At 52.6% G+C, this 23986-nt stretch overlaps 10 protein-coding genes and 1 non-coding gene across 11 annotated transcripts; 3 read left to right on the top strand and 8 right to left on the bottom strand.

Moving 5' to 3' along the window:
• Positions 1-193: 193 nt before the first annotated feature.
• On the bottom strand, positions 194-265 carry BO66DRAFT_t191. The gene has a single exon. It is a non-coding gene; the product is annotated as a tRNA-Arg (tRNA).
• Positions 266-479: 214 nt separating this feature from the next.
• BO66DRAFT_325161 (uncharacterized protein) lies at positions 480-3960 on the bottom strand (the record flags this gene model as incomplete). The annotated part of the gene is made up of 7 exons (XM_025643860.1): positions 480-582; positions 673-1490; positions 1557-1646; positions 1700-3350; positions 3406-3690; positions 3746-3847; positions 3911-3960. 7 exons carry the CDS (start codon positions 3958-3960, stop codon positions 480-482), a joined length of 3099 nt encoding a protein of 1032 aa, XP_025502884.1.
• A 1288-nt stretch (positions 3961-5248) lies between these two features.
• BO66DRAFT_114592 (uncharacterized protein) lies at positions 5249-6271 on the bottom strand. The gene is made up of 2 exons (XM_025641847.1): positions 5850-6271; positions 5249-5770 (listed from the first exon to the last, which is right to left on the bottom strand). The coding sequence occupies exons 1-2, from the start codon at positions 6110-6112 to the stop codon at positions 5413-5415; spliced, it is 621 nt and encodes a 206-aa protein (XP_025502883.1). The 5' UTR covers positions 6113-6271; the 3' UTR covers positions 5249-5412.
• A 654-nt stretch (positions 6272-6925) lies between these two features.
• On the top strand, positions 6926-9745 carry BO66DRAFT_392583 (putative membrane bound cation transporter). The gene is made up of 7 exons (XM_025647554.1): positions 6926-7088; positions 7234-7820; positions 7869-7940; positions 7992-8069; positions 8130-9303; positions 9357-9543; positions 9604-9745. The coding sequence occupies exons 1-7, from the start codon at positions 7085-7087 to the stop codon at positions 9662-9664; spliced, it is 2163 nt and encodes a 720-aa protein (XP_025502882.1). The 5' UTR covers positions 6926-7084; the 3' UTR covers positions 9665-9745.
• Positions 9746-11592: 1847 nt separating this feature from the next.
• On the top strand, positions 11593-12454 carry BO66DRAFT_439454 (WW domain protein; the record flags this gene model as incomplete). Its single annotated transcript, XM_025651157.1, has 2 exons — positions 11593-12253; positions 12321-12454. 2 exons carry the CDS (start codon positions 11593-11595, stop codon positions 12452-12454), a joined length of 795 nt encoding a protein of 264 aa, XP_025502881.1.
• Positions 12455-12724: 270 nt separating this feature from the next.
• On the bottom strand, positions 12725-13634 carry BO66DRAFT_392582 (methyltransferase family protein). The gene has a single exon (XM_025647553.1). The coding sequence runs from the start codon at positions 13585-13587 to the stop codon at positions 12841-12843; it is 747 nt and encodes a 248-aa protein (XP_025502880.1). The 5' UTR covers positions 13588-13634; the 3' UTR covers positions 12725-12840.
• Positions 13635-14148: 514 nt separating this feature from the next.
• Positions 14149-15474, bottom strand: BO66DRAFT_472163 (putative salicylate synthetase; the record flags this gene model as incomplete). Its single annotated transcript, XM_025652930.1, has 1 exon — positions 14149-15474. The coding sequence occupies one exon, from the start codon at positions 15472-15474 to the stop codon at positions 14149-14151; it is 1326 nt and encodes a 441-aa protein (XP_025502879.1).
• Positions 15475-16986: 1512 nt separating this feature from the next.
• On the top strand, positions 16987-18123 carry BO66DRAFT_472162 (class I SAM-dependent methyltransferase; the record flags this gene model as incomplete). Its single annotated transcript, XM_025652929.1, has 5 exons — positions 16987-17104; positions 17187-17294; positions 17349-17599; positions 17668-17791; positions 17844-18123. The coding sequence occupies exons 1-5, from the start codon at positions 17040-17042 to the stop codon at positions 18121-18123; spliced, it is 828 nt and encodes a 275-aa protein (XP_025502878.1). The 5' UTR covers positions 16987-17039.
• A 1060-nt stretch (positions 18124-19183) lies between these two features.
• Positions 19184-20450, bottom strand: BO66DRAFT_114497 (NAD(P)-binding protein). Its single transcript, XM_025641846.1, has 2 exons — positions 20177-20450; positions 19184-20113 (listed from the first exon to the last, which is right to left on the bottom strand). The coding sequence occupies exons 1-2, from the start codon at positions 20307-20309 to the stop codon at positions 19218-19220; spliced, it is 1029 nt and encodes a 342-aa protein (XP_025502877.1). The 5' UTR covers positions 20310-20450; the 3' UTR covers positions 19184-19217.
• A 1155-nt stretch (positions 20451-21605) lies between these two features.
• Positions 21606-22601, bottom strand: BO66DRAFT_421083 (class I SAM-dependent methyltransferase; the record flags this gene model as incomplete). Its single annotated transcript, XM_025649928.1, has 1 exon — positions 21606-22601. Exon 1 carries the CDS (start codon positions 22425-22427, stop codon positions 21606-21608), a length of 822 nt encoding a protein of 273 aa, XP_025502876.1. The 5' UTR covers positions 22428-22601.
• On the bottom strand, positions 22523-23966 carry BO66DRAFT_454062 (Zn(II)2Cys6 transcription factor domain-containing protein). Its single transcript, XM_025652005.1, has 2 exons — positions 23232-23966; positions 22523-23175 (listed from the first exon to the last, which is right to left on the bottom strand). The coding sequence occupies exons 1-2, from the start codon at positions 23946-23948 to the stop codon at positions 22618-22620; spliced, it is 1275 nt and encodes a 424-aa protein (XP_025502875.1). The 5' UTR covers positions 23949-23966; the 3' UTR covers positions 22523-22617.
• Positions 23967-23986: the final 20 nt, after the last annotated feature.

Genomic DNA, 23986 nt, shown 5'->3' with positions numbered 1-23986 from the left:
CCCAAGATAAAGACAGACCCGTCCTAATTCCTGGTTAGGTAGGTCTCTTGCTGGTCCCTTCGGCGATTGCAAGCACGATATCACACGTAAAAAAAAACAAAAGAAAAAAAACTTGAAATGATGTAGTCAACGAGTCTTCGGGACGAGACTCCCTCCCATACGGCATGCAATGTGGGAAAAGAGCAAAAAGAAATGACCTACGCAGGGCTCGAACCTGCAATCTCTTGATTCGTAGTCAAGCGCCTTACCATTGGGCCAGCAGGCCTTGCTGTTGTAATAGTGATGTAACAGGAGTCTTATTAGTCATGTTGCTCAGGAATAGTCCTTAACCAGGAGTGACCCGACAAGTGGATCTAGTTGCCCCTGGCGTCAAGTGCGTGCCGCTTCTCGGCGTAGAAGCAGATATATAATCAACTACATTGATGAATATGTTTATGCATTATACAGTTATTCTGAAACACATGCACCAGTCAGTCAGTTCAAGCATCGGCCTCCGACATCAAGCGTTGCGATTCCGCATTCTCCTGCGCGTGGCGCACATGGAACTCGAAGCTCAGTTCGCCGACGAGACTTCTCACATCACTGAACATATCCTGTTAGCGACTGTTTGTTTCTCAGAGGAAGGGAGAGAGAAACGAGAGAAACTCAAGAAAGTCGCACAGATAAACATACCGTAACAGATCATCCAAAGTGAAGCTGACCACCGACCGCAGCACCTCCAGACAGACAAACGCCGAAAACGCCGGATCCTCGACGTGGCGGATGCTCAGCAGCTCGCCGTCGATGCGCTGCAGCTCCCGCGCTAGCGGGAAGGAGTCGCCCGTCGCGAGGTACGGCGGCAGCGGCTGCGCGTTCGTCATGGACGCCGACAGATGGCAGAGCAGCGAGGTGATCTGGTGCGACCTGAAGCCCGCGGACTGCAGCGCGATCGAGGCCAGTCTCGCGACCCATTTGTTTTCTTCGGAGTTGCTGCCGGCGCCGGGCTGGCTGTCGATGGATAACGCGTCCAGGGTCTGCGTGGTGTGGGCCATCAGCGCCATGCTGGTGAGCGTGCGCTGGATCTGGCCGATGATGCGGTCGTAGGTCGGCTTGGGGAATCTGCCGCCGATCGGGGGCTCGAAGGTGCTGAAGTGGCTGTGCATCCGGAGGCTGTTGAGGAGGATCATCTCCTCCTTGAAGATCTTGTGGCGGGTGTGGTCGAGGTGGTGGGCGGCGGAGCGCACGTCGTCGTCGACGCTGCCGAGCGAGCCGTTGAGCCAGACCTCGATCGTCGTGTGCATGCAGCTGTAGAACTTGGCGAGGACAAAGAGGCCCCGTCCGAGCGCTTTGCGGAGGGTCGATTTGGCGGTGATCGGGTACGGGAAGATCACCCAGAAGAAGGAGATGGCGCAGCCGGCGGCGACTGCTGCGAGTTTGTAGGGGCCGAAAATGTAGATGGGGTAATAGGGCTGGCCGTTGGAGGTGGCGACTTCGACTCCGAGTTTGCGGACCTAGAGAGTTTTGAAATCCAGTTAGACCCGAGGATTGGTTGGAAGGAATGCAGAGGGCGGACGGACTTGTAACTCGTATCCCACTATAACATTGAATGTCACTATGGCAATTACAGTTGCGCCGAAGTACTGAGGAACCTTGATGTAGAAGTAGTACTGCCAGGAGAGTCAGCGATGAGTGATTGAGAGTTCTTCCCCAACAGACTTACTTCAAATATGTTTCCAATGTAAAGGAACACTATGACTCCTGCCGTCTTTCCATCCACTATGTACCACACGATCAAGCTCAACACCATCGACACGACAGTCGCAGCAATTCGGGCCACAAAGCCGAACATCGTCTGCCCGCTGGTTGGGTTCATACCGATCACAATGACAATCATGGCCCAGATGCATCTTTGGTGAATGAAGAAATCTTGGGTCTGTCGCAGGAAGGCTAGGATACCGACGCAAAATGCCGCTGCTGCCACCCGAAATCCGAAAATGCTCTGCTCAGACTTGATAACTTTCGATATAATGCGAAGCACTGCGCTTCCCTTCTCAAAGACATTGGCAGGCGGCAGGTGCTCGGGGTCTGGAAATGTCTCTGCTTCGCGCTCTTCATAGATAGCGGAGGGATTGACGTGGGAAGACTGTCGTCGGCCAGAGCCTTCCCCAAATTCCTGTTGTTCAGAATCAGGAGACAACCACTGCAAGATAGTCTTCTGTTTGGGAAAAATGAGTCGGCTGCGCTTCATCGTGCCATCATCAATCTTCTTATCCGCGAATTTGACCAGGTCGAGTGTCGCCTTCAAAATGTTGTCTTGCAAATGGCCCATGTACAGAATCATGAAAAATTCCTGTTTCACGTCGGGATCAGCTGTGACGGCTCTCTGATCGTTGCTTGAAGAGGCATCGTCGGCCTTTTCGGACAATGAGAATGCCTCGAGAGATGCCAGGGTTCTCGTGAGGTCTTTGCGTCGGGAATAGTACTGGCTTATTTCTTGCTGGAATCGTGCCGTGAAGCCCTGCTGCAACGGACTAAGCATGCCGCCTGTTGCCTCTTCATCTTTCTCTTGGTACAATTTCTCGATGTGCTTCCTCTTCTTTAGTTCCAAGCTCAACAGAACATATTGCAAGCCGATGTTTACTAGGCGAGCAGACTCCACCAATCTTCTATGAAGTGTCTCGGCAACTTTCTGCAACTCGGCCTGCTTCGTTGGTGCCTCCTCGTCATTCTCACACGACCCAAAGCTGTTGTTGCGGGTCCCTTCATTTTTCACAATCATATCGAGGATTTCAGGAAGCATTGCCATCCCTGACAGGGGCAGCAGAAGGCTTCGTAGCAGACCACCAATACCACTCAGATCATCAGCCGATAGCTTTCCCCAGGCGATCTCATCCTTCGAGTAGAACATATCCGACTGCAACTTCCCATGCAAGGCATTCAACTTTGTTATTGCCGCGCCGAGAGCTCTCTTCTTTGCCCCCAAATTCGAGCCCCCATTGTTCCCTGCTTCACCCACACTCCGAGCAGTCCGGGTCCGACTGAGAAGACTCTGGTCGCCAGTCCACACATCTGGGCTCTCCCCTACGAAGTCGATCTGAGCTCGGAGCACGGCGTCAATCTGCGCGACGTAGCCTTTGATGTCCTCGAACACGTGCCCTCGGCTCGTGATCGGTAATATGAAGAGAGAGACACCGATGGCAATCGCAAAACCCAGCATAAACCCCTTCAACAATCGGCTGACAAAGCTCAAACCATCAGATAGTGTCACAAATGTCCCAGCTCGGGTGATGGTTACAGAGCAGAAGATCGAGAACGCCACCATAGGATCCTGCAGCTCCATCGGTTTCCAGGCACGGATCGTATTCGCACCCCTAATAAGAACTGTCAGCATTGCCTGCAGCAGCACAGTAGAGGCGGCGCAATTACCAGATCATAAATATTAGCCATATGGCAGATACGGCGCAGGCATCGCTGCTGAAGCCAGTGCGGACACTCTCGCTTGCGTCCTTCGGGGTGTTGTGTTCTCTTGCCTTCACAGCACAGAATATCGCTAGACAACAGAGCGATGCGGATACGCATGTGGACAGGAGATCAAAGAACATGATCTTCATGAATTTCGCGCGGGGCATGAGAGCCTGCGACAGGACGGAGATCAACGCGGATAGGTAGCCAATAGTCAGTGTGATGTCCGCAATAGAACTGCTCTGATAACTACAATGGATGTAAGTCGACTGCTTTGATATGTGTCGATACTAGGCTCGCTCACATTGCGATGACAATGGTCGGTGGCAAAGCACCTTTCAACATCATGAGAAAGGTTCGAGTATCCAGGCCCAGGCGTCGCCTCCAAGTCCTCGGGTTGAGTGCGCTGTGAGGCATTTCTCAGCTCCTGCTTACTATAGATTAAGTCATCGAGTGCGGAATCTCATACCTGAGCACCTTGGACAGTCTGGATCCACCAGAGCTCCGAGGAGGAGCCATGGTGTGTCAACTGTCTCTCGTGCAATGTATTGCTGAATCAGGTGGACCGATTGATCGGAAAGATCAGTATGATATATGAGGAGACTCGAAAGATGCTCGAGAGAGGACAGGATGGAAAATTCATCCTCTCGTGATCTGAACTAGCGTTGTTGATCGAATCGCCGACGTCCGGGGCCGCATCCGGATCGGAGTGCCGTGCCTGAAATCCATGGCGCCTGCCGAGCTAAATGCCGACTCGAAAGTTTCCTTTCCGTGACTAACTTTTCGAAGGTGGACGATCATTGAGATACTGTCTTGGGATCGAGTGATATACGTAGTACAGCCTGGTAATAGTCTCAGTCACACCGGGCTGTTCGATTATCGACTTGAGCTGATCACTGCTGATGCAGATTGAGCGTTGACGAAGGGTGGGTGGTGTATTTGGTGGAAGACAGTAGTTAGTATGATTATCAATTGAAGTTGACTTTGATCCGATCCTTTCACATCTTCCCAGGCTATCAATAATGCCCCACGGAGAAAAATTTAAGGTTTTTGCAGGCCTTCAGAACTAGACCCAGCAATTCCATGGCTATCAGAGTCGGCAGGGAGAACGACAAGCATTGTTGATTGTATCCAGGCGGGATAAGTCTTTACCCGCTGCTCTGAGCTATGATCACCTGACTAGATGCCTACTTTATGCATCCCGCTGTCAAGATGAGTCAGGAATGAGTGTCTGCCTGCGACACAACTCAGGTGATGGCTCTTCTCTCATACGCATTTCCCCCTTCCGGCAAATGACAGCATCCAAACCTGTTGAGCAACCATGATAATTCCCTCATAGTGCATCGACACAGAGGAGCGCCCTCCTGGCCAGTCAATCTGAGGTATTTTCAAGTTCTGGTTGCAGAACTGGGTGTGACTGACCAGTGCTGGTGTTGATAATGAGCAGCCATCCCCTCCATCATCGCATTTCGGACTGCCTTACGCGGCGCCACGGAGGCTTTGGACATCACCCCCGCATTGGCATGTTTACGAATACTACCCCGCTCACTGGCCAAGACCTGTCAAACGAGGCTGCATCAAATGTGGTAGACTGGAATAGGTCGAAAGTACTGTACAGGACTGTACATGAGTACTACAAATGACCTCATTTATGGACAGCTGGCGCCAGTGTCGTGTGGTCCAGTCTCCCAAGCACGAGGAGCCGACAAATCGCGCGACTAGTTGACTTTGCAACATGGAATGCTCTAGCACCTGGCTGTCTCTGCCACGCCTTGGCACGTTCGTGGGCCATCATGTCATCTCAGCACTTACCATGGTCCCCGAGAAGTTATTCTCCTCAGCCACAACGTAGCGTTGGTGCTGGTGGAGGAGATAGTGGGCCCCGGATATGTGGCTGAGTCTGTGACGCAGGGGTCGGAGACTCGGAGCCCTACCAGGCGGGAATAGCGTTGACGATGAGACGTTACTGAGTCATAGAGAATTCAACCGAGGCGTAGCTGGATTGAAAGAAGTCCAAGCTAAAGAAAGGAATGTCAAATTGACTACCAAACTGTAAACGTAACCTAATGGCGATGGATGACGCGCTCTCTGTTTGCACACATCTTGCCTTCTTCTGACCTCGGCCATGTGACGCGTTACCCAAAGCTGTTGCCAGCCGTGGCAACGACCCAAGCATGCAGTGCCCGTCCCGGATGACGATGAATGAATGATTGGGTATGATACGGGTGACAATACAGGTACGTCGGACTTCGGAGGAATCCCTCCGACTGGGACGAGGCTAACATCTTGCAGACAGTCGACCAATGGAAAGCTCCGGATTCCCAGATCGCTGTCCACAAATTGGATGGATTAGTTGGGTCGTCCAAAGGCAAGGCGGTCTTTATCGATCTGATAGGTATTGTAATTACCTGTACGTAGGGTAGGTAAAACATGGCCGTTTTCCTCGGTGATAGTCATGGATGTGTCTCACTCTTATTGCTGCGTCGAGAAATTGGTTATAATAAAACAGTGCTCTATACTCCATAGACGGCAATGTGCCGGGAAGATAGGTCGATAGCCCTAGGTGATTTATTCTTCCAGGAGTGAGTGAGGCGTGGCCTCGGGGGCAGGTTTTCCGTAGTCGCAATTCGATCACAAAATTGGGAGGTCTCCATGTTCTGGGTCCCAGCATTCTGACATGGTCCTGGGGAGCTCGTCCATCCCCTTGCAGGTTGCAGACCGATTGAGCAAGGTGAAGTATGAACTAATTGGCATCTTCACCTACCGAAGAAAAGAGGAAGTTATTTCGTCGATTGCACTAGAAACATTTAGCCTGGTTTACCACCAAGCCCTAGAATGGATACCAGGTCGACGGGCTGCAGAAGGGAACCGTACGAATTCGATCGACGGGAACCCAGATTAACAGCCCTCATGCCCCACCAGTGGAGTGGATAGATACAGTAAGGTAATCAATCATCATCCGTCGTCAATTGTTGCTGTGTTTTGCGACTCAACCGACTGCCGAGCCTCTAAAGATAAAAATAAATGAAAATACCGACAGAAGAGCGGGATCCGAGTCCTCATGTCGGAGATAAGCCGATGACCTCAGCACGGTGTAGCTGCCCTTGGCAGGCCTTGGAAGGGTGAGCTGATAGGATGCAGTGCAGGAGGGGGAAGGGAGGGGGGGGGGGGCGGAAGGTGAAAGAGAAAGAAAAAGTAAAAGAAAAAGAAGAAGAAAAAAATGAGGGTGGATGATTGATAACACGATACTCCATAGATAACAACCTACAGTACAGTAACAAGAGGGGGGAGTTGGACGCAAAACGGGGCAGGCAAGACGGGGCCATGGACCATGGGCTTCCTCCCCTTTCATGGTTAGGTGCAGGATGATCATGCTGGGGCTTGGCCGGCATCATTGGCTTGCCGCCCACGCCAAGGGCCCCGGCCGGCCGCTCGTCCTTATATTGTCCTCATTTCGCTGTCTGTCTTGCCTTCTCCAACTTCCCATAAATCCACTTGAAGCTTGGCTTGCTTCTTCCTGTGTGTTCAGACACAGTTTTCTTTCTCTTCTTCTGTTTCTTCCTATCCCATCTCATTTCTGTGATACGCCTCAGGCTCCTCTGCCTTTCCCCCTTGATTATTCCTGCTTCTGGTTCTGAAATACATGCGTAAGTGCTTCGGTCACCTACCGATACCCCTTCCTTCAACTCGCTTCCAAACATTGCACGCGCGCCAAACTTTGGTGGCTTTCTTGGTGCATGAATCTTGCTATTCTTTCTGAGAAACCAACTGATAAACTTCTCGATTTCACAGACCGGATTCACTCGTGGGCGAAAGCTCACGCGTCAACTCGCCAAACTCAAGCTTCCTCTCAGGCAGACCAAGCCTCCGATGAGGCAGCGGCTCAAGATGGGCAAGTGAAGGAAGCTATACGTGACCCGGCCAGCCCGGAGTCAGAAAAGAATTCAAATGAGACCACTAAGCCCGGACTCTTCACGCGCATGAAGGATGGCATGGTCCGCTTCAGCAGCCACACCAAGACGGCTCTTTGCCACAGTTGGGTCAATGTGCTGCTCATCTTCGTGCCCGCTGGTATCGCCGTCCAGGCGGCCGGGTTGAACTCGGGCTTGATCTTCGCCATGAACGCGATCGCTGTCATTCCCTTGGCTGGTCTCCTCAGTCACGCCACTGAGTGTGTTGCCAGCCGCCTAGGTGACACCGTCGGTGCACTGATCAATGTCACTTTTGGAAATGCAGTCGAGTTGATCATTTTCATCATTGCACTTGTCAAGAATGAGATTCGAATTGTGCAAGCATCCCTCTTGGGATCCATTCTGGCAAATCTACTGTTGATTCTGGGTATGGCCTTTCTTTTGGGAGGCTTGCGTTTTCAGGAACAGGTAAGCAATTCTCGTCTGTGTTTCTGAGTTGTGTACTAAGTTCTCTAGATCTACAACAGTACGGTCACTCAAATGAGCGCTTGTCTTCTTAGCTTGAGCGTCATGAGTTTGTTATTACCTGTGAGTGATGACTTGATTCGTTTGAGGGTCCAGAACTAACATAGTCATCAGACGGCCTTCCATGCCTCGTGGTCAGACAGCTCGAACGCCGACAAATACACTCTCAAAGTTAGCCGAGGAACTAGTGTGGTAAGCTCCCTCAGAAGTACGATGAGAAGCGCATCAGATACTAAGTGCCACAAATAACAGGTTTTGCTTCTTGTGTACGCCTTGTACATCGTTTTCCAACTCAAGTCGCATGCCTATCTCTACGCCAGTACTCCTCAGCAGATTATTGACGAAGAATCCCACCCGGGTGTGTTGGCCGAGTTTATGAACAGCTCGTCGGATTCAAGCAGTTCGTCCGACGAATCGGTCGACACTACAACCTCCTGGTCCACCGCCAAACGCATCAAGAGAGCCATGAAACACAGACGCCACCGAAAATCAAGCACGAGCTCACGTGGAACAGTATCTCCGCAATCGTTCCGTAAGAAGTCCCTGGTGGATATGCCATCGTCGGCTGTCATTGATGAGGCCCACGGTTCTGGTGACTTGAACAGTACCACTAGTCATGCAGAGGGTTCAGGGTCGTTTGTCATTGATTTTGGCGACGATACTCGCTACGATGCGGACCACGAGCCACACTCGAGGGACTACGAACCGCAGTCGCGGGACTTCGGAGCTGCCCCTAGGAGCTCGAAGCAAGAGAGAAAGGCCAAGAAGCAGGAGAAGAAAAAGCGTGAGAAGCGTACGGAAAGCGCTCAAGGCGCTACCAATACAGCTATGAACGGACGGCCACCCTTGAAGTCTTATCAATCCGAACCTGCTGTTGATCATGGCGATCTACAAAATCCTGTCGAGGAGGTCCCTGAAGTGCCTAAGAGGCGATCGCCATTTCGGCCTACCATTCCCTCACTGCTCTCCAATACAGTGTTCTCTACCGCGCCGGCTATTGCACAACCAACGAATCTTTCCGCTGCATCTGGTCTCCGCCGTACACACTCGCTGCCTTCTTTTTCCAATCGTCCTCCACCCGTGGGAAGCGCTGTACAATTTGCCCGTGGAGCATCTCGCATGCCCACCGTGGTCAGCGCGGCCACTGTCGAAGACACTCCTGAACACCCCGAGCCAGAAATGTCTCGCACCTCCGCGGTGGTCATGCTCCTCGTCTCAACCGCTCTCGTTGCGGTCTGTGCAGAATTCTTGGTTGATGCCATTCCCAACATGATTCAAAGCTCGTCTGTCAGCGAGGCTTTTATCGGTCTGATCATCCTGCCTATTGTTGGTAACGCCGCCGAACACGTGACGGCCGTGAGTGTGGCTACTAAGAACAAGATGGATCTTGCTATTGGTGTGTCTGTTGGTAGCAGTATCCAGATTGGTATGTTTTGTTAGACCCTTGGACTTTCTAGAACCTGAGCTGACCCTCAGCAGCTATCTTCGTCACTCCCTTGGTAGTCATCCTCGGGTGGTGCATGGACAAAGACATGTCTTTGTACTTTACTCTATTCGAAACTATATCGCTCTTCGTAACGGCCTTCGTCGTGAACTTCCTTGTCCTGGACGGCAGAAGTAACTACCTGGAGGGATCTCTGCTCATCGCAGCCTATGTTATTATTGGGTATGTTGTATTGTTTTTTCAGCCATGTTTTGTTGAACTTTTTTCTAACGAGACTTGTAGTGTCGCTGCCTTCTTCTACCCCGGAAGTGCTGAATCCAGCAACTTCGCCGGCAGCTCATGATTGTTCTTAATATTAATACGACGGCGGAAGCCGGTCAGTATGACGAGCCTGACACGTCTGGACACTGTCAGATGCAGAATGTGGTCCTCATTCTCCGGCAAATGCAATTTATGACGAGTTTCAAATTGGATTGAGGTGGAATTTGAATTTGAAGCAGAGGAACGAATTGACCAGACTTTGAGGCGTTTTGTGGTATATTGGGTCGAGACTGTAAATATTGTTGCCTGGGTGTCCTACTTGGCACAGTTGCTCCGCTATATGACTGGTATTCTGGATCAATCGAGTTACTCGTAATCTTTCGACCGAGTTAGGCACATCTGATTATTTTGTGTTACAGGTGCATTGGTTATCTGGAGGTGCACTATTTTGCGTGCAGCAGAAGAGCAGAAGGACCCTACCCCGTACTAGGTAGAAAGATCAATGCTCCGAACGGTTCCGTAGCCCCTCGGCGAACGAAGGAAAGATTGAAAGAGGAAGGAAGGGTGTGGCTGAGCGGTGCCTTTGGTCGCGGAGACACAGCCACTAATTGAGGCACACGTGGCGAATCGCTCAGGGGCTCCGAGTAGAGTCTTGGCACGGTGTCCGGATTGCTCGCTCAGAGACTACTGTTGCAGATAGGATGATAGTTCTATACCTCTCTTTGAATTTATCCGGTATTACAGGACCAGAGGCCCTCCCCTGTGCAATTGCTAACCTATGTGGATTTCGATTCTGCAAGGGTACTCGGTGAAAACCGTGTGACTGCAACACTTCTATTCCAGTTGACAGGATCCCGAATTACTCGTAGCATGGATGTCTTGGAGGGCGGCAACTGAACCATGGCCCACAGCTTAATTTAGTAATTTCTGGAAGGCCGAGGACCCGCCAAGCCGAGGAAGGGTTCTGTCTGCCAGTGCAGTGTTCATGTTGCCGTGCTGTCGCCGGACACCGCGGGCGGATTCAGTTCAAGTTGTTGCGTGTGAACTCGCCAGTGATTCAATAGTGGGGGGTCATTTGTGGCTGATGCAGTAGCGTTCCACTTCTGATTGGATGGTACTGGTATCTTCCACCAGCCCCCAATGTGGCGCCAAGAACCGAAAAAGGAGACGGATTGTTGCGGCATCGCTTGGACAAGTCATTCATTTCTCCAGTCGCTCCCTGTTCATTAGTCCGGATATTGACAGCTCTGCCCCGACTGGTAGCTCATAAGACTGCTATCCAATACTTTGTCGTCATGTCTATTGCTCAGTTGACTTTCCAAGAAACTCAGGAAGACATCATCCATCATCCATGATCGACTTTTGTACCTATCTGACTATGTGCCTGACAAGGTTAAGGCTGCTTTTGCCCCTCCATCTCTTCTCCCTACAGGGATAAACGAAAACTTGCCCCGCAATTTCTCCTCATCGTCCTTCCCCCCCGAAGAAAGAAACTGTCGAGCTGGCCTTATGGCATCAAGGGCAGAATTCCATTGCATTCCAGCATTATGAAGCCAACTGCTTGCCTATCGGGTCCCACACCCCATCAGGGGCGCTTGTGTTACGTATCTGCCTAAATCTTCTGCATTGTCAGAACTTCAGATCTACAATCAACAATGAAACCAGACTATGGATTGGCATTTTCTCCATCCCAACAAATAACGCGGTGGATACACTCTACTTTTAGCGCTTGCCTAGGTCATTCGTTGGCTGCCATGAGTCCCTGAGAGCCGTTAATATCCCTGATAGCAATGGTGGAGTGGGTGCTGCATCTGTGACCTGACTCCATCTACCCACCCTTCCCCTCTCCAGCTGACAGGGACCATCACAACAGACTATTTAAGGGTCTTGTGGTGCTTCTCTGTCCTCTTGACTTCTGTTTCATTCTCTCTTTCCTTCTGAACCTTCTCTCTCCCATCCACTCCTCTCTCTGTTGCTCTAATCGTCACCACGAGTGCAGAATCAACCACAATGTCTTACTACGGAGGACAGCCTTACTACCAGGAGCGCCCTCCTTATGAGCGCCCCCCCTACGACGCCCCGCCCGCCGACAGACCTCCCTACGAGCGCCCCCCATATGACAGACCTCCTTATGACCGCCCACCTTCCGACAGACCTCCCTACCAGGGCTCCCCCTACGAGAGACCTCCCTACCAGGGTGGTCCCCCTCCAGAGCGTCCTCCCTACGAAGGTGCCGACCGCTCTTACGACTCTCGCCCTCCATACGCTAGCCCCCCCTCGTCCTTCCGGCCTCCCCCGGTTCCTCCCCCTCCTCTTCCCATGGGCTGGACCCAGGAATGGGAGCCCAGCGCCCGCCGTGCTTTCTTTGTCGAGGTTGCCACTGGCCGCTCCCAGTGGGAGCCTCCGCTAGGCGACTCCGACGGCTCCCGCGATCTGGCTCCTGCCGGACCTCCAGGTGGATACTATGGTGCTTCTTCGCCTGCCCCTCCTCCGCCGGAGGGCGGATACTACCCCCCTCCCCAGCAGGGTGGATACTATCCCCCTCAGCAGGGCGGTGAATACGTCGACCCCGAGGAGCAGAAGAAGAACGAGCGCAAGAAAATGATGCTTGGTGCTGCTGGCGGTCTGGCCCTCGGTGTTGCCGCTGGTGCTCTCATCAACCACGAACTGGGTAAGTTATACCTCCTACCATTGTTATCACGCGTTGTGGTTCTACCTCACTAACTACTGTTGAACAGAGGAGCACTCGAGCTCGAGCGACGAGGAGCGCGAAGGCTCCCCCCAGCGTGAGATCTACCACGAGCGTGAAGTATACATCGAGCGTGACGTTGAGCGTGATGAGGAGCCTGCCTACGAGCCCGATGACTGGTAGTGGTAGGCTGAGCCTTCCTTCTCTTCTTCCCCTAGATTCTCGCGGTTTTGATTTACAATTGAGCGATACTTTTTTCGGGAAGTTTATCTGTATTTAATGCAACCAACCTTCTTCTTTTTTTTTCCCGTTTTATAAAAGACTTCATGGTACTTAGGTTGGCACGGTTTGCATAGTGCAAAGGGACTACATTGAGCCAGATACTCTAACCCGATCCTGCAATAGAATGTTAAATAAAAGAAATAAAGACCAATCCAAAAACACAAAAGAAGCCAACGAACCTACTAACAAAACCCCATATCAACCTTAACAAGAGGGACTGAACTATCAATGCATCTACAGTAGCGCATTCGACCCAACCCAACCGAACCTCCGATCCGTGTGTTCTCTCACCAGACAAACGGAATCAAACGAGCCGTCCGACGATGCCACCGCTCCCACTCGGCCCCAAAGTCCCTCTTCAACATCCTCTCCTCATCCTGGACCCTGAAATAGGTGATCCCCAGAAAGACGCCAGTCGTCAGCAGCAGCAGCCCAACCCGGCCCCAAGGCTCAACGACGACGACACCGCCGAGTCCGGTCGTCTCCCCGGATCCCAACCAGCATGCCCCCATCGCCGGGACGAACTCCTCCAACGCCAGTCGCACATAGCCCGCGACCATGAGCAGCCCGCCCGTGTAGCTGGGATGCTGGACGTACCGGTACACCCCGTCGGTCACCAGGCCGTCATTGGGCGCGGCGAGGTGGAACGTGAAGTCCCCGCCCAGGGCGCGGAAGGCGGCCAGCCGCGTCCATCCGCCGATGTAGAACAGGAGCAGGCTTGTGGTTGTGGACGGCGTCCAGGCGAGGGCCTCGGTTGGTGAGTTGGCGGGGGATCGGCAGATGGCGGTCGTCCACAGCGAGGATGGGTGGTCGTGTAGGAGGGTTAGCAGCGCTTGGTAGAGCAAGCTCATTGGGATGACGAGCTTCATGAGGAGGAAGAGGGGGTCGATGACGGTGGCGACGCGGTCTTTGGATTTGGACTTGTTGCTGCTGTCGGGTCCGGGCTCGGGTGAAGGTGGTTGGAGGCATCGGAGGGCTAGGTAGCTGGATACCGTGTAGGCGAGGGTGAGGCCGAGGGTGGGAAGCGTTGACATGTTGATGATGGAGATGAAACATGAAGATTGCCAAAGAAGGTTTCGTGCAGTCCGACTGGTCTGGTGCTTGATTTCTTGGACCCCGTGCGTGAGCATCCTTTTATATACTCCGATTCCTCATTGATGCCTGAGTCCATCTAGATGTACAGTACAGTATACTGTACATGACTCGGTCGGAGTGGCTCGACTATGTCATTGCCTTGTTCCATGAGTATACATGATTCAAGTAAGTGGCTTGATCATGACTATGTTGAAGTTGATTCTGCCAGTAGAGGACTTTATGCATGTAGAATGACGTAGAATTCCCATGCTGCAGATTTCATCATTTCCCGCTCTCTGGTATGTATGTACAGTTTGTATGCTGTCAGGCGGTGGAGTGTGGTCGACATGACTCGGTCTCAGATCACATGCTATGTATGATCTTCAACTTCCAGCCACCAGATGAACTCTTGATCATATTTCTGCTCTACTGAAAGGGGACGCTGACTATGCACAACAACAACCACAAAAACAACCTGCTTTCCGACCCGAGATACCCTCGACGATCTCGATCGATGTCCTCTATCTCTCCATCTCGCTCACCACAAACGGAGCTATGCTCGCCAGCTTTTCTTGAGTCTCAGTGAGTTCACGCGCAGGGGTCGATTGCGCAATTACCCCAGCCCCAGCCTGCACCCACTGACAACTCTGATCCTGGAAGACAGTGCGGAGAACAAGGGCTGCCTCAAGGGTCTTGCTGCCTTCGATCATCAGAACGGCCCCCGAGTATAACTCCCTAGGACGGTGTTCGAGGCGCTGAATGCCCTCCAGTGCGGCCTGCTTCGGTATGCCAGATGCCGTGATAGAAGGAAAGAGGACGTTGAGGGCGTCCCAGGGGTCGTTCTCCGGCTTCAGGAAGCCAGTCACGGTAGACCCGAGATGCTGGACACTGCCCCGAGGTCGGACTGACATCAGGTCCTCAACACTGACTGTGTCCTCTGGACAGAGCCGCTTCAGCTCGTCGATCGCTTCCCGAACTGAGATTACATGTTCAACGATCTCCTTGGGGTCATTCAGCAGTTCCTGTCTGAGGCGCTCGACCTCGGTGTCTTTACCCTTGCGCGATCGCGTTCCAGCCAGCGGCTCAGTGGTCACCTTCCCCTCTTTCACTGACATCACGAGCTCGGGACTGAAGCCGGTCGCTTGGTAGCCCTCGTGGCTCAGGGAAAAGCTCCGTGCGGGTGCATTGCAGCGTCGACCACACAGCAGGGTGGCCGGCATGTCCACTCGCCCGGCGATCTCCACCGCTCGTGAAGGGATAACCTTCGTATACTTCCCTTCCGCGATCTCCGCCAGCGCGTTCTCGACTCGAGCCAGATATTCTCTCGCAGCGTCTTGCGTGTCGATACTTTGATTCGGTGTCGGATCCACACTGGTGGCACCATCGATAAGGTCGGCCAGTGCCTTCACTTCCTCATTGTTATCCCCCGTCAGAACAGCCTTGTCTCGTGAGAACGATATCTCGATGCGCGGGGCCATCAAGCTCACAAGCGGCCATCGACCGGCCGTGTACGGAACGCCGCGCGCATGTGCCGCGTAGTTGAACCCAACATACCCGAATACCCTGCGGGCGTCGTTGGCGTGCTTCGACACAAAGTCTCTTGCGACATCCGCCAGCGGACCGGTGATCGGGTGCGATTCTTTGTGAGAATCGGTGGAGATTGTCGCCGTCTCCCCTTTGGGGTCAACTACGAGTGAAGAGTGACTGCCGATGCCCAGGTACCATTTTCCCTCTCGCTCATACGCATAATAGTCGTCACTCTTGTGGGCTCGCAATATTTCAACCACTCTTTCGAGAGCGTCGGGCTTCCCCGGGATTAGACTTATGGTAGTGCGACTGAAGCTCATGTTCTCTGGTATGGGCGAAGACACTGTTCAGGAGGAAAAGAGACAAGTGGTTTTGGTAATCGGTACCAAAGCTCTCAATTTAGGTCAGTATTGTGCGGGAGATGTTTGCACCATCATAGACTCCTTGTTACTCACAACTGGACGAGATTTATAGCTTTCATGAGCAATCCGTCCCCACAATCACTCTATTCAAGAGACCCTGTTCGATGAATGAGCTCTGTGGTTCATTGGGCTCAGCTGAGGAATGCAGAGATCGACATACTCACAACGCAGAGTGGCTAATTCGGTCTGATATCACATTGCATTGGCCGTGGTCGCGGCGATGATTGGTCAACATAACTGATATGAGAAAAAGCAAAGTACGGCCGATCACTAGTATCATTCGCCGCCTCTCATATATTGTTTTCATTGCATCATCCCAAGCTAGCTATACTTGTTCTGCAGCAGCATCGGACTCGCCGATCAGATATCATGTTCTCCTGCAGATTCAGGTTAGCATGCAAGATGATGTGTAACCTCGACTGTGGCCAAGCCAATCTCTGTGTAACGCAGAGCCATGGCCATGGGACTTTTGAACATTGCAAGGTCTGGATTGTCGAGTCGCGCCAACCTCTTACGTATTTGCAAGTGATGCAAGAGCAACGTACCAGGACATTGAGCAGAATAACCCCGAGCTGCGACTAACAATCCAACTCTGAGACATCCGTATGTGAGCTCATCTGGAGGATTTTCACGTACTTTCTTGCCCTCGTGAGAGGTTGGCCGAGTACAGGATTACACACCCGAGTGCCTAAGCAATAGTTAGCAGCGAGTGTGTGTGGCCATCGCCGTAGTTGAACTTACTAGCAACAGTTCACGGACGACGCCTCAGTTGCCTAATCGATTGCCTTTCGGACTAAGGTGGTTTCGCCCATGACCATTCATACAAGCATGATCAGACCTGGGCAGCAGCGGGAGAACCAAAAAGTGGCTTATGCTCGAACTATTACTGCGAAAACGGCTACACTGTCAAGAGTGACTTTATACGAACACGCCAGGATCCCGAAGTCGGAATGTGCGAGTAGCGGCACTCGCTGTCAGCAGAGAGAAGAGTGACTCCATCGCAAGCCGAAGACGTCATCAAATACGGGGATCTCATCTGCAAGATCTACTATTGCTTCTTCGGCCTTTTCGCGTCTTTTCTATTCGCTCTATATACTTACACACGATCGATCTCATTCCTGCTCCCCGAGTACCAATAATGATTCCCTCCCAGGTCAAAAAATCCTTGAAGCCGCTGAAAAAGATGCTCGATGTATTCGACTTCATGCTTTGTCAGTATCACAAATAGTAAGACCTTACAGACCGGGTAATTCATGACCTCATTTAATTCCGTATCGGTTGATTGGCAGCCAAACAGTTCGCAGGCGAATTTCCGACGCGGATAATCCTCAAACCTAAATCACCGAGAAGGAACTATAAAAGTCCTGACGAACCTGGCCTAGAACCTGGAACATCAAGTACAAATCTTGATACTTACAATATTTTACTCGTCTACACACCTTATCAGATCAACTCAAGTGACAATGGGAAGTGCGATGATTCCAGCGGACGACTATATCCTCGGAAGAAGCATCACGGACTCCGTTAGGTAATGTCTTTGATCTCTCCCTACTTATAATGCTCCTGCGATGAAGGTTACACAGACATGATAGGTGCTGATTTTACTACAGATTGGATGCTCAGCATCTTCTGTGGAAATTTCACAAGGGATACGAGCTACATCCTGAAATCCCAGTCAGCAATGACATGAAGATTGCCGACCTTGGTTGCGGCACAGGGTTTGTGATATGGCGAATTGCTCGACCTGAACCCCCCGCTCACAATATGCATAGAATCTGGCTCCTTGACCTGTCAAGACAGCTGCCGTCAACCGTGCAACTACATGGCTTTGACAGTAGCGGCCAACAATACCCACCCTCTGGACTGTGGGCGAAGAACATGACGCTCAGCGTGGTGGACCTGATGTCTGATCTACCCCCCTCTCTGACGGGACAATATGATGTGGTGCATCTGCGGATGTGGGCGAGCAATGTGCGCGAAAGTGAGACAGCTACCTTGATCCGTCAAGCCAAGCAACTCCTAAGTAAGCTCAAACGGCCCACTACTGACTCCACATCATCGTCGTTGCATGCTAATACACGCCACGCACAGAACCAGGGGGCTACATCCAGTGGGAAGATGCGGACCTGCACAACCAGGTCACGGAAGGTCGCGTGGCGGAAGAGACCGCTGCGCGGATGAGCGACTTGTTTCGGCGGGTCAACCGCCAATACATGTGCGTCCTCCTACCGGAATCACCGCCTGTATATGTTGACATGACTTTATAGATGGGTCTCCGAGCTCCCTGATCGCATGCGCAAAGAGGACTTGGAGATCATCGAGTCCGACCACGGCCGGTTCGCCCCCCCTCTGGTGGACCTGTGCACCCGGACCTACATTCTAGCTCTACGCGAGTTGACGCAGGGCATCAAAAGAGGACTGTCCGGGGACATTCTGTTGTCAGTGTCCGAGCAAGAGGTCGCTCTCCAGTGTCTTGCAACACAGCAGAAGGAGAAGATCATTTACAATTGGTCCCCGGTTACGGTGCTGGCTCGGTCTAGGGAGTAATCACTTGGTTCGGGAGGGGGGGGGGGTCGAGAACACCATGTGCCACCTCAGCTACGTATGGCGAATTCCCTTTTGGTTCTCTTTCAGTAGTAGCTTGACTTTCTAATGATTATACCGCGTAACTCAAATATAAAGTTTCAGATGGTTGACGCTTATCCTTACACTCATGCACACTTATTGGTAGGTACGGCAATCTTTCCTGCTTGTGACGTCCTGTGGCATGCGACACTTGTCTTTCAGATGCCAATCGTAGTAGGGAGTTTCTTCAGGGCGGACGGAAATCAGTACCTTGCATTCCGCAGGTTCTGCACCAAAAAAGATCTACGGGGCCTCGTGCCGATCCAGAAATGCGGCCTTATCTATAACCAATGCACTTCCGAGATTGTTCCCTACTCGTTGAACAGTGAGCTGCAAGTGCTTCGATGGTGGTCGGTATGTCTACTGTTATCATTGTGGGTTTCGTCTGCAGAAGTTGACCAGCAGAATTTCTACCTTCAAGCTCGAACTCGTGATTGTTGTTTTTGTTTTGAGTTGGTGCTGTAGACTGACTGCCTACACTATCTATCTCCGGCTGCTGACCGCAAACTATCAAACTGCAACACAAAAACACTTCTCCCACGACTGGATATTTCTCTATTGTACCTTGACAATTCACTGCTGTCGTCTAATCATGTCACTGTCAACTAAGGACGTCAGTTTCGTGTCTACCTTGACCCCAGTCCGAGGGTCTACGAACAATGCATGGCACTAAGAAGAAGCTCAATGGTCGACACACTTGTTTAGTCAGCTTCTCACCTGCTCAGAAGACTTCATTTTGAGCTACACCGAACTGCCAAAAGACTTCTTCTTTGACGACGGTTCGAAGCGAGGGCGACGATCATGTGGACTTTGGTGCACTGCACTACAGAAGCTCCTGATCGACACCCATCCCATACCCATTCACTTACAAGGATGCAGCATATATCTCAAAAAGGGATACATAGCCTCCCTTTCACAGCTAAATAACTACTCCGCCACCAACGGGTAGGTCATTACTCAATTTCATATGCTAAAAAGCCATTCCAACTGCGTCACGCGTTACAATTATCTTACAATTAATCCTCCTTGAAAGGACACCCCTTGGCACTGCTCTCCGAGCGCGTTTTCTTCTCGACAACCTCCGCCGTCAGCTTCATCAATCGATCAGCCAGCTGCATATCGTTCGCCTTGTCGCTGCCCTTCTCCACGATGCACGGCGGACAGATGAACTGCCCGCCCTCCGTCGCGACGGTGGCGGCGTACATGGTGGACACGGCGCCCTGGAACTGCGTCTTGCGGAAGGGCTTCAGCCCGACCGACATGCCGTAGCCCAGCAGCGGGAACGCGTCGTGGATGTGGACGTTGGTCTGCGCGGTGTCCACGACGCCCGGGTGCGTCGCGTTGACGATGATATTGGGATGCGTGGACTGGAGGTGCTGGTGCAGCCACTTGGCGTGCAGGAGGTTGGCCAGCTTGCTGCGGCCGTACAGGGCGTTGGGGTCGTACTCGCGGTTCAGCTCCTCGACGGAGGCGAACTCGGTGTCGGCGGGCGCGCTGCTGTGCACGTTGGAGGAGAGGTTGACGATGCGGACCGGGTGGCCGGCGTCGGCCGTCTTCTTCAGCGTCGGCAGCAGGTGCGAGGTCAGCACGACGTGGCCCATGTGGTTCGTCGCCATGTGCTGGTCGATTCCGTTGGTCGGCGCCAGCTGCCGGCTCATGATCCCCCGCGCCGCGTTGTTGATCAGGATGTCGATCCGCTCCGTCTGCGACGCGATCTCCCCCGCCACGTGCGCCGTCTGCTCCCAGTCCGACAGGTCGCACTGCAGCCAGATGAAGCGCTGGCGCTTCTCCGGCCCGAACTCCTCCTCGATGGCCGCGAGCGCTTCGTCCGCGACCTCCTTGCGGAGCGATGTGACGAACAGCTTCGCGATGTTCTTCGATAGCAGGGTGTGGGTGCAGCCGAAGCCGATGCCTAGCCATCTGGGTTAGTATCTGGCTACTTTCTTCAAGCGCATGCTCATTGAGTTGATCGTACCTTCACTGCCGCCCGTCACCACCGCTACCTTATCACTCAGATCGGGAACCTCCTCCAAACTGAACTTGTGCTCGGCGAGCTCATGCGACGGCCCACCGAAGTTCTCGGCGATTGTGTTCTTAATGGTCTGCATTTTGGATGGGAATTATGTGCGTTTGGAAATAATCCAAGCGAAAAAAGCATTGATTCAAGCCCAGGTAATCCTACGCTGTGGGCTGCAATAAGTAGGAATTTAGAATTGGTATCTGCGGCGATGACGGAGCCAAATGGTGATGTCACATCGAATCAGAGGCGGTGATGCAGCAATGTGGTCATCCGCTTCGTCCAGAGTTTCATTGGCGCACTGGGGCGTGTTGCGTTAAGGTTATTAGTTGATCTGGGACTTGATCCCGGTGATCGATCTGACCTGTGAGTAGATGGGGTCGGTATCTGAGAAGGGAATCATCCTGCTGTTGTCGGGGATTTCTTGGCGCATACCTCCGTCGGGAAGGCCTTATCGCAACCGCACTTTCGTATATGATCATCTACTCTGGCGACAACTCGACTTCGTGCATTCGTTATTACCATCTACGTCTGAATCTGAGCTTATTGGCCTCCAAATTCCTATCCATCGCCTTCTGCAGGTCATATTCCGATCTTTCTGTCATGATAGAGAGCGTCGAACTGAAGTCGCGGGTCACGGGTTCAGTATAGTGCCATATTTCCCATTCCGGAAAGAAGAACTAGATACTAACCATCGCACCTTCCAGGTCGAGCAACCTTCATCCTCTACTGGGTTATCAATCCTGAGCTTTTCAACGCCATTGATATGCACTCATATGGAAGTACAGTATCAGCTGGCCATAAGAGAGATCCGCCAAAAGGCGCTGTGGATATTCCGAAAACGACAAAAAAAAAAGCAAAAATATATATAGCCTACGGGGTTAGTTTATATATGTATATATATATACCTCCGATAGGTGGAATCGAACCCCCGGCTACCGTGTGAGAGACGAGGCAACTTACTGAGATAAGTTCTTACCGATATATGCCTGAGGCACCGTAGCGGTACTGATACAGGCGGATGATATCGGATTTGCGCGCATGGGATTTGGAGGCTGGGTTGTTCTTGGTATGAACAGTCAAAAGCCGAGGCTCCTTATTGCTATTTAGTTGTTTTATTCTTTTGTTCTTCCTGGTTGTATTGATTGTACTGGCTGTCGCTGTATGAAGGATGATGATGCGTACATAGTATGCTGTTGGATTGGGTCTCGGTCAAGTTTATGGGCGTGACTACATTGTATATGCATCTAGTGTATAGCGATGTATTGCACTTGATTTTACATGTTAGACGGAGAGCTGAGAATTCTCAATGCAAGTGGCATATACTCTCTTCCACCCATCCATCGGATTCCAACGAAGAGGCATAGGTCAGCAACATACAATAGAATCACTTGAAACAAACAATCTCCCCATGCAACATCCCATACCACCCCTGCTCACACGCCACAAACTCCCGCCACCCGTCCACCACCACCTCCAGCTCCTCCCTCGTTGCCAGTCCACTCCCCACCGCCCGATCCGCAAACCCCGAGTTGCGCGCCCTCTCCGCCATGGAGCCGCCCCAATACTCGCGCTCCTCCGCCGAACTGAAACACCAGCTGCCCGTGCTTTTATGGATCTGCGTCTGCGCGAAGCCCGCCTCCTCCGCCCACACGTGAATCCTCGCCCCGGGGTGCGGGTTCCCGCCGCTCCGCTGCGCCAGCTCCCGGGTCAGACGGTCCCAGAGCTCGATCCCGCGGTTCGCCGGGTGCCAGGTGTGGATGCTGGATTCCCGGGCGGCAACGATCCCGCCGTTGGGTTTGGCGACGCGGCGCATCTCGCGGAGAGCCTGGACGGGGTCGGCGATGTGCTGCAGGACCTGGTGGACGTGAACGAGGTCGAAGGTGTTGTCGGGAAAGTCCAGGGCGTGGATGTCGCCGACGTCGAAGGTGACGTTGGCTAGGCCTTCGGCGGCGGCGAGGCGCCGCGCGGTGGGGAGCGGGTCGGCGAAGGAGTCCAGACCTGTAACCTGGGCGGTTGGATGATGGCGGGCTAAGTCAATGGTTATGCTGCCTGGTCCGCAGCCGATGTCCAGGATTTTGAGGTTGGAGGTGGTGGATTGGAGGTGATTGAGGTGGGGGAGGAGGTATGGTGCGGAGTTGGCGAGGGTGCGCCAGTTGTGCGTGCGGAGGACGCTGGGAGTGTGGTTTGTTGAGTAGGTGGATGTCATCCTTGAGGATAGGCGTGCGCTTCGTAGCTTGAGTCAATGGTTCAGGAAATGCGTGTAGGCTGATTTCAGAATGGTTATGATGGCAATATATAGGTGCCCAGTCGTGGTTGATCAGTAAGGTGGGTCATTCTCGGAGTTCCGAGATAGGGGCGGGGGAATGGCTGTGAGCGGTTGATGTGCACTGACTAGATCAACACCCATGAATGTGCGCTGTGACTCCGAACAGTAACATCCCAAACTCATCCACAGTCTGCAGCCACCTCTCGATCCTTTCTCTCTGCTCGACTGTTCCCGTATCCGCGGATCGCCACAGCTCTGAGATTTCCAGCATCCCATCCTCCCAGGTCAACAAATGACGGTCATACTCCCGTTCCCACGTCTCCCGGTCGGGCGCCTCCCACAACGATCTTCCTTCTGGAGCAAAAACACCCCTTACTTCATCGGCTATGAAGTTTGGCAAGAGTCGGTCGGAGTTGTAAACGCTGCAGAAGAGGTACATGGCGAAGATGGCGCGGCGTTTCGAGGCCACCACAATCCACGACTCCCAACTAGGCCGCGAGTGGGATAATTCGGCCACACAGAAGAAGCCGTTGCGAGCCGTGCGAAAGGCCAGTTCCATGAGTGTGATCATGACTTTGTCGGTGACAGCGGCCGGGGCAGCGAGTCGCGGGGAGAAATATAACATGACGGAGTAGATTAGGTAGGCTTGAAAAGTAGATAGAAGATTGTAGTCGTGTTGGCTTGGAAGCTGCGATCATGATTTTATTATTTTCCGTATGTACGAGCAGAGCTGAGTCGGCATACCTCGTTGGACAACCTCTCCATCTCCATTTCGATCATGTTGATGACCATGGCTTCACTTCCTGAAACAGCGTTCTCCCACATTCGAACGAGACTGTAGCAATTGGCCAAGGCCTGTGGCAGGTTCTCACCGGAGACTTGTGAGTGATGAATGATAGGAGGCGCTTTGCGGTCCTTCAGCATGAACCGGGGATAGGTGGCCAGAACCCTCGAGATGTACTGCAGTGTAAACGGATGATAAACCTTCGGAACCTCGTCTCGCCCCAGCGGTGGGAGGATATATGGCCGAAGCCAGCGATCTCGAATACTCTCTGCCCCTGAAGCAGGGACTAAGTCGATTTTGGTGAAGTCGACATGCGGTCGCTCATCTCTCGCTGACCCCACCTGTCGATGCCTGCGTTCTCGAATCGGCGTAACGCGTCCGGGGCTGCTGTCAAGATAGGATGGTAAAGCTATGGGCATAGCAGACGATGTAGAGGGCTGGAGCTCAGCGAGACCCCTCAAGCCCGGATTCTCCAAGTCTTCGGTCTGAGGACTAGTGTGTGAGGATTCAGGGGCAGTGTAGTATTCGCATACGCGACCGAGAGACTTGCATCGAGAGCAGGTAGGTCTTTCGAGACTGCACCGAACTTTGGACCTGGTGCAACTTTGGCAGGCTTTCTTCCGTGGAGGAGGTGGCTGTCGTCGTCTACTTGACTGGGAGGAACTTGGGCTTGCCATGCTGATGTTGTGTAGAACTGGTTAGTGAGTGTTGTGGT

This window comes from Aspergillus aculeatinus (assembly GCF_003184765.1).
Source record: "Aspergillus aculeatinus CBS 121060 unplaced genomic scaffold BO66scaffold_30, whole genome shotgun sequence".
In the NCBI taxonomy this organism is placed as follows: domain Eukaryota; kingdom Fungi; phylum Ascomycota; class Eurotiomycetes; order Eurotiales; family Aspergillaceae; genus Aspergillus; species Aspergillus aculeatinus.
The sequence above is the reverse complement of the archived record's forward strand: the minus strand, read 5'-3'. Positions and strand labels throughout refer to the sequence as shown.